Here is an 11,914-nt window from a genome sequence, read left to right as displayed (position 1 = left end):
AGCCCCACCTTAAGGGGTCAGAGGGGAAAGAAGCAGCTCGTTTCAGCGTGAGTATAGGGCACACTTCTTTACACAAAGAGTGCTGGGGTGGGGAACAAGCCACATGTTTTCAGAATGTGGCTCTTTTCAGGATCCGTGCCACTGATGGCTGAGCAGTATTCTGATAGAGCCTGGAAGTTCTCCCTCTGCTTATGTGTATTCCTCCTGTGTGCCTGGATTTGACATGCTGTCAGGGGCATTGGCAGATGGGATTAGCCAGGAAGGTAATGAAGTTTCCGTCTCTGCTCTCTGCCCAAGGCTCCTGTTGTCCCTGGCTGGTTGTTAATGGACCACAGCTGCCCCCATGTGGCCAGCAGTGGGACTGAAGCCCAGCACGATGTTTATTGTGCTGAAAAGGTTGTAAGATAAGATCACTTAATTAGCCATATACAATTTCTTGCATTAGGGATTTGTCTTTTCACGGACCCCAGCTTGCTCTCCAGGAGACACACAGACAGGGAGAGAAGCTGGGGATCAGAGTGCAGGGTCTGCCATTGTACAGCACCCCTGGAGAAGTTGGGGTTAAGGGCCTTGCTCGGGGGTCCAACGGAATAGGATTCCTCTGCCGGCTACGGGATTTGAACTGGCAACCTTCCAGCCACAGGCACAGATCCTCAGCCACAGAGCCACCGCTCAGTTGCTGTGGGATGAAGACAGCAGACATGTCTGTGGCTCGTGTGATTAAAAAGTGGGAGACAGAAACTGCTAAGTGCACCTTTGGAGAGGTACTAGGGAGGGTTATGGTGTACCCCAAGATTTCTTGACAAACCCACAGCTAAATCCTAACTCAGGGGTCACCATTCCTGGTCCAGGAGCACCCCAGTCCACTTACTTCTTATACAGTAGGTCTCTCAAATCCCCTGTTCCTGACAGAGTAACAGATCAGTAAAGCCAGGAATGTGCCCATGAGGAACACCCAGGTCCTTCTGGCTGTGAGAGCAGGGCTGGGCAGAGGTGTAGGAGTGTGTGTGGAGGTCAGGACAAGACTGGGGAGGCTGACGGGTCGGTCCGAACTGGACAGTCTGCCCTCGGGACACGGCTGGGGGACGATGGACATCAGCCCCCCCTGGACAGTACCAGACACAGGCGCGTAGCATAAAAATCTTTATTGGGCTTGATCTGGAGTATAAAAGAAGCATGGGGAGTTCCTGTCCCACCCAGGGCAGGGGGAGCGCCCTCCCCTGTGCTGTTTCACACTGGGGTACTTCTGCGGGGGGCTCCCCGTGACCCCTGACCTCCCCAGAGCGTCGAGAGAATGCGAGGCGCTGACAGAAGAGTGTTATCGCACAGGAAGCGGGTGACGATTGAGTAAATACAGTATGTGGTCGTCTAGCCTCATGCCCAGGCCTTGCACAGCGCGGCTGTCTTGCCGGCGCCGACTCCCGCCCGGTCCGCTTGTAGACGGCGTGGCTCGGAGCGGGCCCTCGTGTCGTTGTGGGCCGAGAGGCCAGAAGGTTTTGTGAGAAAGAAATCACATCGCAGGGCGGCAGGGTGCTCTTGATTGCAAGCTTCTAGCGTGAAAGTGCCCCTCCCTCTCCGGCGCCACAGGTCCCCTGACGTCAGGCGGCCTCCTGCGCGGCTGACTGGAGCCAAGCGGCCACATGGGCCTCGATCTCCTGCGGAAACAGGGGTACGGATTGAGCAGAGCGCCCCCTGCTGGTCTACACACAGCACTTCCAGTACCTGCCTGGGTTCGGCCCAGGCTACTGCTGGATTCTCCCCACTCTTCCCTGACCCCCCCCCAGCACCTCTCACCTTGCGAGCGAGCATCAGCGCGGGGGGGTCGGAGGGGCGGGGGGGGTTCATGTCGGCGCAGTGCGCGGTCCCGTGGATCAGGATGGCTCTCTCCCCGCTGGTGGCGTTGGAGAGGACGCTGAGCACGTGCCAGGGGTCGATGTCACCTGAGAGGGGAAAGAGCAAACGGCAGAGTAGTTGTGCGCCTGGAAAAGGACCCCTGAGCTGTGCCTTAGGTAAGACCCCAGACATGCGGTACTGTCTGACGCTAACTGAGGAGACTGGCATCTGTATTGTGCCTGGCACTGGCTTTGGGCAGAAGGAAGGAAGGAACCTAACATTTCAGAATGACAATAATAGTGCCTTACACTTATATGCCAGTTTTCTGGACACTCCACTCAAAGCGCTTTATAGCTAATGGGGATCCCCTCCACCACCACCAGTGTGCAGCCCCACCTGGATGATGAGACAGCAGCCATAGAGCACCAGTACTCTCCCCCCACACCAGCTCTCAGTGGGAGGAGAGCAGAGTGATGGAGCCAGTTCAGAGATGGGGATTATTAGGAGGCAATGATTGGTAAAGGCCTGGGGGAAATTTGGCCAGGACACCGGGGTAACACTCCTACTCTTTTTGAGAAACACCCTGGGATTTTTAATGACCACAGTCAGAGAGAGTGAGAGTCAAGACCTCGGTTTTACGTCTCATATTAAAGATAGCGCCTTTTTACAGTAAAGTGTCCTCGTCACTATACTGGGGCATTAGGACCCACGCAGACCGCAGGGTGAGCGCCCCCTGCTGGCCCCACTAACACCTCTTCCAGCAGCAACCTCAGCTTTCCGAGCAGTCTCCCATCCAGGGCTTCCCGCTTCTTCAAGCGACAATACCGCCACCGACTGAAAAGCTGGAACGGCTGTATGAGAGAAAGGCCGAGATTTCCACATAAAATGTCCTCGCTCTCACCGTTGACGTACAGCACCCTGTGAGTGCCAGGGTGGTCGGAGCCGTAGTAATCGTTGGTGAAGCCCACCGCCAGCGGCAGGCTGCTCTCCTTCAGGCCGAACACCAGGGGGCAGAGCTCCGTCTGGGACTTCAGGGTCAGGAGCCGGGAGAAGGGGCACCCGTCATCCTCACAGGTCTGATCTGCACACACACACACACACCGCGGGCGTTAGACTCCCCTGGGGCGACAGATGGCCGCTCTATCCACTCCTGAGCCAGAGGTGTGTGCAGTCCAGTGGACACACCTCCCCAGTGGCTGGTGTGTGACTGTGGGCCGTCAGGTACGGGCCAGTGGGGTGTGTCGGCGGTGGTGGGCATGCCCTGCCCTGGGGGGTTTCCTCTCAGGGCCGAGCAGACCAGCGTCCTGCAGAGCGACGGGACGCTCCTCGGAAAGTCGCCAACGCCCTGTGCCGTGGTGCGGCAGTGCAGGCAGCTGTGGCAATGCGAGTCCCTGAAGCAGTTCTCTCACGGGCCGAGAGGCTACTCAGTGCCACTGTGTCCAGCAGGGGGCGCTGGGGGGGTGTTTCTGAAGGAGGAGGGGGAAATGTGCGTGGCCAGTCAATGGGTCAGTCTAGCCCCGTGTGACAGTCGGGCTGTCCTGCGTCTGTGCCCAGAAGCCTTGGTGCTGGCTTGAGGACATCTCTGTCATTGGCGACGCGAGCTAATGTCGCCCAAGAGAAAGGAAACTAACTGGGGGGCAGTGCGACCTCTGTGGCGGCTGCCGTGCGGCGAGATCCTCACAGTATCCGAACTCGGTGCAGGTCTGGTAGTACCACTGCCTCTCCCCGACTCCGCTGGGCCTCAGGGTGGTGTCCCGCAGCTCGGACACGCTCTGCTGGTGGGACGTCTCCAGGCAGGGCTTGGCCGTTCGCTCCAGGTAGGCCTGAGGGACGGACAGGGGTGAGCGGCCCACGAGCCTGCCGCGGGGAGGGCGCGGAGTGGGCGGCGGCCGCGGGCGTACCTTGGCCAGCTGGGCGAGGCGGGTGTAGCTGTCCGCCCCGCTGGAGTTCCCTGCCATGATCCGGCAGAGCTGGGCGACGCCCAGCGGCGCCCCCTCCTGGTCATACTGCACGGCGCCCATGGCGATGTCCGCCAGGCTGTACAGCAGCTCCCGCTGGTCCTCCGGCTCGGACACGGCGGAGCAGCAGCTGAAGTCCCGGGACACGGCCGTGACGTTCCGGCTGGCCAGGGCAGACTCCACGGCCGAAAAGCCCTCCCTCACCGCAGACAGGCACTGCAGGGAGGCAGGCGGGCGGGCGGGCGTGAGGCCGGCCGCCAGCAGGTGGCGCCGCGCGCGCGGTCGGGGATGGAGAACCGGGCCGGCGGGCGGCTGGGCTGTACTCACCCTGTCCGAGCCCCCCACTGCGGGGTTGGCAAGACTCTTCGCCACGACCTGGAAGAGAGAGGGGGGGGTTGATATCGCCATATCGCCCTGCAGCTCACAACTAGCAGCCCACTGGAGCTCCACAGTGTGAGCCCGGCCAGTACCTGGAGGGGAGGCTCATGGGAATAGCTAAGCTTGCTGCTGGAAGAGGTGTTGGTGTAGTCTGTGAGGGTCCTAATGCCCCACTATAGTGATGGGGAAACTGTACTGTAAAAAGGCGCTGTCTTTAATATGACATGTAAAACCAAGGTCCTGACTCTCTGTGGTCATTAAAAATTCCAGGGCGTCTCGCGAAAAGAGTAGGGGTGTTACCCTGGTGTCCTGGCCAAATTTCCCACTGGACCTTACCAATCATGGCCTCCTAATAATCCCCATCTCTGAACTGGCTCCATCACTCTCTTCCTCTCCCCACTGAGAGCTGGTGTGTGGGGAGAGGACTGGTGCTCTATGGCTGCTGTCACATCATCCAGGTGGGGGTACACAGTGGTAGGGCTGGAGGGGATCCCCATTACTTGTAAAGTGCTCTGAGTGGAGTGTCCAGAAAAGCCTATATAAGTGTAAGCAATTATTCTAACAATCAAGTGTGACATGCCTGATTCTGACCCCAGATGAGAAAAGCACCTGCAGTAAAGGAGTCTGACTGCCCTGTAACTGTAATGACATGGCTGGGTGACGTGTCCCCAAGTCCCACAACCCTTTGGGTAAAGGCGTGAGGTGGCATCAGTGCAGGGTGTGCTGCCCCCTGCTGGTACCTTGTTGTAGCCAGTGAAGTCCAGCTGAGCTCTGACGGGGGCAGACGAAGCCACTGCGCCGTAGACCAGGTGTGGGAACTGAAACCCAAACAGGCCAGCGGTGAGCGGCAAGCAGGTGACACCACAGGCGAGCGCGGGCGGCTCACATGGGCCTGGCGCTGGCCTGGAGACAGCTGGGCTCGGGCCTCTGCAGGACAATCACTCCAGCCTCCCGCCTGGCCACAGGAGAGCGGGCGTTGCGGGGTACCTTGCCACGGAGCCAGGCTGACAGGGACCCGGGGTAGGAGCCCCCAAAACAGATCCAGGTGTTGCGGGGTGTCAGCTCGTAGCGGGAGGTGATGTTCTGCTGGAAGGACACTAAATCAGCCAGCCTGAGGGGGAGAGAGAGAGGAGAGCAGGAAGAGAGAAGAGGCTCTGAAATGAGGGTGCACAACGTTCAGAACTTCTTTTCCTGTCATGTTTTCTGCTTCCTGTTCCTTTTCCAATGTGTCTGTGTCTTACAGCCTCCCTTTTCACTATCAGTGTGTGGACTGACCCCTGACCCCTGTGTGTCTGTCTCTCTCGGTGCAGTGTCAGGGTGTGGACTCACCCCAGTGTGTCCGTCTCTCTCGGTGTGGTGTCGGGGTGTGGACTGACCCGTGTGTCTGTCTCTCTCGGTGTGGTGTCAGGGTGTGGACTGACCCGTGTGTCTGTCTCTCTCGGTGTGGTGTCAGGGTGTGGACTCACCCCAGTGTGTCCGTCTCTCTCGGTGTGGTGTCGGGGTGTGGACTGACCCGTGTGTCTGTCTCTCTCGGTGTGGTGTCGGGGTGTGGACTGACCCCAGTGTGTCTGTCTCTCTCGGTGTGGTGTCGGGGTGTGGACTGACCCCAGTGTGTCCGTCTCTCTCGGTGTGGTGTCGGGGTGTGGACTGACCCCAGTGTGTCTGTCTCTCTCAGTGCAGTGTCAGGGTGTGGACTGACCCTTGACCCCAGTGTGTCTGTCTCTCTCGGTGTGGTGTCGGGGTGTGGACTGACCCCAGTGTGTCTGTCTCTCTCGGTGTGGTGTCGGGGTGTGGACTGACCCCAGTGTGTCTGTCTCTCTCGGTGTGGTGTCGGGGTGTGGACAGATTTATGGGTAGGTGTCACATGGCCTCATCAGTGTGCTCATTCCCAGGTGCACTGCCAGCACCGCGACCGTGTTCTGGCTGTGTCTGTGTGAGTGTGACTCGTGACTCACGCCTGCTGGCTGCTGAGGTATCTCAGTGTGGGGGTCTCCATGCCGTCGGCGGGGATGCTCTGTCCGTAGAAGCGGTGCTCCAGGGACACCAGGAGGGCTCCGTGGTCCTGCGCCATGGACACATGGTGACCTGGGGCAGAGAGGCAGCTGGACAGTGAGGCCGGGGGCTGTGTGTGTGTGAGTGAGTGTGTGTGTGGGCAGGGGGGTCACGGAGACACACACAGACCTCCCTGCACGCTGAACTCGGAGATGGCCGCCTCTCCTCCGATGTACAGGAACACGGGGCCGGTGCGACGCTTCCAGAACTGCTCGTTGACGAAGTACCTCTGAGAGACAGACAGACACGCACACAGACACGGGGCTGCCGCTTAACACCGAGAGCAGTAGGTGTGTGGAACAAGGTCCCCGAAGTCAGGTATTATCAGCAGGGCTGGAGGAGGTTACAAGCTAGGGGGGGCTCCTGTAGCCCACTGGGGAGCTGATCTTGTCCTTGCAGGACTGCAGTACCCAGCACCCGGAGTGTGGGGGCTCCCTGAGGGACATCCCCCCCAGACATGCACTGCCCACCGACCTGTCTGCGCTACGCCGGGCGGACTGCTGTACCTGCAAGTAGGTTCTGTTGTTCTGCCTGTCGAAGTGGTCCAGTGGTTGCTCTAGACGCCCCTCTGTCACCAGGGGGCGCCCTGAGGCGGCCTGTAGCAGGAGGTGCTCTTTGATTGCCTGCTCCTGCCTCTCCAGCACCCTCTGTTTTATCTCATCGAACACTCTTCCTGAGAGGGAGAGAGGGAGAAGCTCACTGACACCAGCCAGCCGCAGGGCAGCACAAATCAAAGTCAAGCCAATCACAGCACAAGCCAAACAGCATGACCTCACCCGCTGGGAAACACACACATACACCAACTGCAATGAAATGAACTGTATCTGAGAAAGGTAAGAGACTGCAAAGAGAAACAGACCCTGAGGAAGTACAGGCTCAGTGACCACAGCCTGGCCAAAGAAACTGGACACAGACCTGGCTGTCCAGAGAGGACAGGCTCAGTGACCACAGCCTACCATAGACACTGGACACAGACAGACCTGGCTGTCCAGAGAGGACAGGCTCAGTGACCACAGCCTGGCCAAAGAAACTGGACACAGACCTGGCTGTCCAGAGAGGACAGGCTCAGTGACCACAGCCTGTCCAGAGAGGACAGGCTCAGTGACCACAGCCTGTTCAGAGAGGACAGGCTCAGTGACCACAGCCTGGCCACAGAAACTGGACACAGACCTGGCTGTCCAGAGAGGACAGGCTCAGTGACCACAGCCTACCATAGACACTGGACACAGACAGACCTGGCTGTCCAGAGAGGACAGGCTCAGTGACCACAGCCTGGCCAAAGAAACTGGACACAGACCTGGCTGTCCAGAGAGGACAGGCTCAGTGACCACAGCCTGACCATAGACACTGGACACAGACAGACCTGGCTGACCAGAGAGGACAGGCTCAGTGACCACAGCCTGGCCATAGAAAACTGGACAGACCTGGCTGTCCAGAGAGGACATTTTCTATTTCACTGGTAGAAATACTCTGGGATTAGACAAACATTCTTCCCCAAAAATAAATCTAATCCCAGAATTCCCACAGCTGCCAGAATCAGAACAGCTTCAATCCTACTGGGGAGAAACCTCAACAGAGCTGCAGCCCAGTGTGTCATCTCCTGTCACAGCCTGGGGAGCAGACAGTGAGCTTGTCTCCCAAGACTGTTTTAAGTGAGGCTTGTAAATGTCCCAACAGAACCGTTTTCTGCAAACACCTGCAGGTGAGGTTTTAATTGTATCAGCAGTGCAGCTGAAAGCTGCTTGAATGTGGGAGTGCGGGTTTTTTTTACAGCTGCTCGCGATGACTGCTGCTCAGGGCTGGTGACCGGAGCGAGCGAAGCCACGCGGAGTTTGTCTCGAGTGACGGTGGGTACAATCTCGAAGTGTTGGGTCTTGTAGTGTTGCAGGCTGTCTCTCCCGAGCGGGTGTCTGTAATTTCATCTCTCCAGCGTCGGTCCACAGTCCCAGGCTGGACGCTGTTCGTCATCCGGAACCCGGAGCGTCAGTGACGCTCGGCAGGGCTGCGGGTGCGAGCGCTCGCGCCGGTCAGCTACTTTCACTTCCTGGAACCGAGTCTCGTCACGGGACGAGCTGCCGCGCGGGGCTGTTCTTCAGTGGTTTCACTTAGTTTTCTTCGCAAAAAAGAAGGTTATTTACGTGTCGTAGAAGGTTTCGCGAGGCGTGCTGGCTAGAATCGATTCGGGCACGTAGTGCTGCTTTCGGGCAGAGTGTGAAAAGATGAAATTGCTGCTCTCAGTTCACTGCTCAAAAGGTTTGAGAAGCTAACGAGTAAGTCAGCCAGGGAAGAGAGCGCGGCTCGATCAGGACTCACCTGAGCCGGCCAGGTGCAGGAGTGGTAAAAGCAGCCAGGCTGACAGTGCCATCCCGAGGCGCTGGTTCTGCAGGTACCGTGAACTCGGACCCGGCGGCGTGTATATCTGCCCGTGGGTCTCGTGAGCGGTCAGACACGCCTCCTCTGCATGTCGATTGGCGGAGAGCGGGGAGCCGCGATGACGTCACGGCGATCTTCGCCGCAAACGGGTCGCTACAGCGTGGAGTCGCGTTGTGGTCCGGAGCGCGTCTTTGTTGGGGGTTGGGTCTGGGGGTAAAGTCGACATCAGGGATGTCGTCGAGGCAGGACTGGATATTTTCATTCATATCACTTTTTACTTTCCTCTATGGAAATTGGATTGTCTTTCCACGGCAATCTACCACTCAGTTTCTTTGGAGTATTTGCTGAACGACTAACTCTTCTCACTGGTGATTTTAACTTGCATATTGATGACTCCTCGGACACTAATGCTATATTAGACTCTTGGAGACGTTTGACTATAAGCAGCATGTGGATAGTTCTATTCACAGACGTGGTCACCTCTTAAGATTGGATCACTTTATTCACCCTATGCATTCTCTTGCATAAGGAACGTGTCTTTTCACAGACCCCAGCTTGCTCTCCGTGAGACACACAGACAGGGAGAGAAGCTGGGGGTCAGAGCACAGTGTCAGCCATTGATACGGCGCCCCTGGAGCAGTTGGGGTTAAGGGCCTCGCTCAGGGGCCCAAAGGAGTAGGATTCCTCTGCCGGCCACGGGATTTGAACTGGAAACCTTCCAGCCACAGGCACAGATCCTGAGCTATTTTGGACATGCTCGTCGGTAAAAGTCTAGACACAAATGTGTTACTAATATCTGATGTACTGATATCGGACCATCTCTGTGTATTCTTTCATGTTAATTTACAAGTCAGGAAGAATCTGAATGTTATGTTTTAAGAAACGCTACATAAATTAAAAAACAGCTGAGACGTTTAAAAACGTTTTAAATAATGTTTCATGCACAGCGCCATCTCCCTCTTGCAATGATCTGGTTCATGCTCTGAATATTAAACTTAGGGAAACTCTTGACACTGTTGCACCAGCCAAATGGAAGAAAATCTCACTCATAACACTCCTTGGATGAATGAGGAAATACTTCAACTTAAGGGAAATTGTCACAAATCAGAGCGCTTATGGAGAAAAACTAAGCTGCAGGTTCGTTATGACATTCTGAGAGAGCAGATTTCTGCCTACAATACTCCCATAAAAAGGGCAAGACAGTTGTACTTCTCTAATGTAATTAACAAACACAAAGATCATACCAAAGTACTGTTTTCCACTATAGAACGTTTAATAAACCCTACTTTTTCTTGTAATTTTTCTTTAGATGTATCTTCTACAAAATGTGAAGAGTTTGAAATTCGTTTCCAAGATAAAATAACTTTGATTAGACAGAATATAGCTCAGACAACCACGATGAGTTTCCCCGATTGTCCTGATCAGCCACCTCCATCTGTTATGACATCTTTCTCTGTTAATAATATTCAGACACTTAAAACTGTTACAGACAAATTAAGGTCTTCCACATGTGATCTTGAGCCTGTTCCTACAACTCTTTTTAAGGTTTTTGATTGCGTGCAAGATAATGATTTAACTATTGTAAATTGCTCTCTGTCAACTGGAGTTTTCCCAAATGCTTTCAAGACTGCCTTGGTGAAGCCTTTACTAAAAAAGACTAATATGGATCCTGCTGTTGTCAGCAATTTTAGACCTATTTCAAATTTTCCTTTTTTAAGTAAAATTTTAGAGAAAGTTGTTTTGTTTCAATGAAATGAATATCTGATCTCTAACAATTTGTTTGAGAAATTTCAGTCAGGTTTACGTTCTCACCATAGTACAGAAAACCGATAAACATTATGCCTCTGTTTGGGTTTTACTTGATCTCAGTGCAGCTTTCGATATAGTTGATCACAAGATTCTGATCCACCGACTTGAAAACTGGGTAGGTCTTTCAGGGACGGTTTTAGAATGGCTTAAATCTTATTTGATGAACAGACAGTTTTTTGTTGCTTTGGGAAATCCATCATCAAAAAATGTTGACATTTCTTGTGGAGTTCCGCAGGGTTCCATTTTAGGACCTCTGCTCTTTTCATGATATATGTTACCTTTAGGTAATGTAATTAGGAACCATGGGATCAATTTTCATAAAGCTATGCCGATGATATACAACTGTATATCTCTATTCCATCTGAAGATCAAAACTCTGTCAACAGACTAACCGGCTGTGTGTTGGATATTTCTCAGTGGATGTCCCAAAATTTTCTACAGTTCAATCAAGATAAGATATTGGGCACTAAAATTCAGAAAGAACTCTTGGAGGATTAATTGGGCTCTTTTGCTTCATGTGTTAAATCTGAAGCATGAAACTAGATTCTGATCTTTGTTTTGTCCCTCACATAAATAGGGTTACTAAAGTTGCATTCTATCATTTAAGAAATATTGCGAAAATTAGGCCTTTTTTATCCCAGGGCGGTGCAGAAAAATGTGTCCATGCATTTGTTACCAGTAGAATCGATTATTGTAATGCTCTGTTTAGTGGGCTTCCCAAGAAAACGATAAATCCCTTAAAACTTGTTCAAAATGCAGCAGCAACAAAAACAAGAAAGGGAACACATACTGTATCACTCCAGTTCTGAAAGAACTTCACTGGTTACCTGTATTATCTAGGATAGATTTTAAAGTTCTTTTACTTGTTTTTAAAACTCTAAATGGTCTAGCACCTGTGTACCTTATTGAATGTCTGTCTTTATATGTTCATATATGTGACCTGAGACCTGCAACTACTGCCCTTCTGGAACCCTCTACCACTTTTTATTAGGCAGTCAAGCTCGGTACATTGTTTTAAAAAACATTTGAAAACATATCTTTTGAATTTAGCCTTTAGTTAAAATGGTTATTTGTTCTTTCTTTGTATCTTTTTTATTGTTCTTATTTTATTATGAATTTCCTAATTTTTATTTATTTTTCAAGAAAAAATTGACATTTATTTTGCTTTACTGTATTACTGTGTTTGCCTTTACAACTAAAAATATATCTCTTAATTTTAAGATTTTATTTTTACACTTGGTTTGTAAAGCACTTTGAGCTCCTATTTGTGTGAAAGGTGCTCTATAAAGTTTATTATTATATCTACTGAAGAGATAAGAGAGACACCTGGGAAGTGAGATAATCTAATTTCTTGTTTTTGTATTTTTGCAAACTATGCAGTCCAGTGTCTTGAAGTTAGCTTTCTGCCCAAAGATATAAAGATGCTGCCTGTCCTTGGTCAGTAAGATAAAGGACGTGTATTTGGTAAGCTGGCTGTACGCCCAGAACATGAAAAGAACTAACTGTTGTCT

At 52.9% G+C, this 11,914-nt stretch overlaps 1 protein-coding gene across 1 annotated transcript; it reads right to left on the bottom strand.

The window, feature by feature from the left end:
- Nucleotides 1-1,130: 1,130 nt before the first annotated feature.
- Nucleotides 1,131-9,349, bottom strand: prss16 (serine protease 16). Its single transcript, XM_069187596.1, has 13 exons — nt 9,310-9,349; nt 8,535-8,678; nt 6,728-6,894; nt 6,351-6,450; nt 6,125-6,254; nt 5,157-5,280; nt 4,910-4,987; nt 4,119-4,166; nt 3,735-4,007; nt 3,515-3,656; nt 2,735-2,914; nt 1,795-1,940; nt 1,131-1,655 (listed from the first exon to the last, which is right to left on the bottom strand). Exons 1-13 carry the CDS (start codon nt 9,347-9,349, stop codon nt 1,599-1,601), a joined length of 1,629 nt encoding a protein of 542 aa, XP_069043697.1. The 3' UTR covers nt 1,131-1,598.
- Between the last annotated feature and the right edge of the window lie 2,565 nt (nt 9,350-11,914).

The sequence above is a fragment of the Lepisosteus oculatus genome, chromosome 3 (genome assembly GCF_040954835.1).
Source record: "Lepisosteus oculatus isolate fLepOcu1 chromosome 3, fLepOcu1.hap2, whole genome shotgun sequence".
Taxonomy (NCBI): Eukaryota; Metazoa; Chordata; class Actinopteri; order Semionotiformes; family Lepisosteidae; genus Lepisosteus; species Lepisosteus oculatus.
The sequence above is the reverse complement of the archived record's forward strand: the minus strand, read 5'-3'. Positions and strand labels throughout refer to the sequence as shown.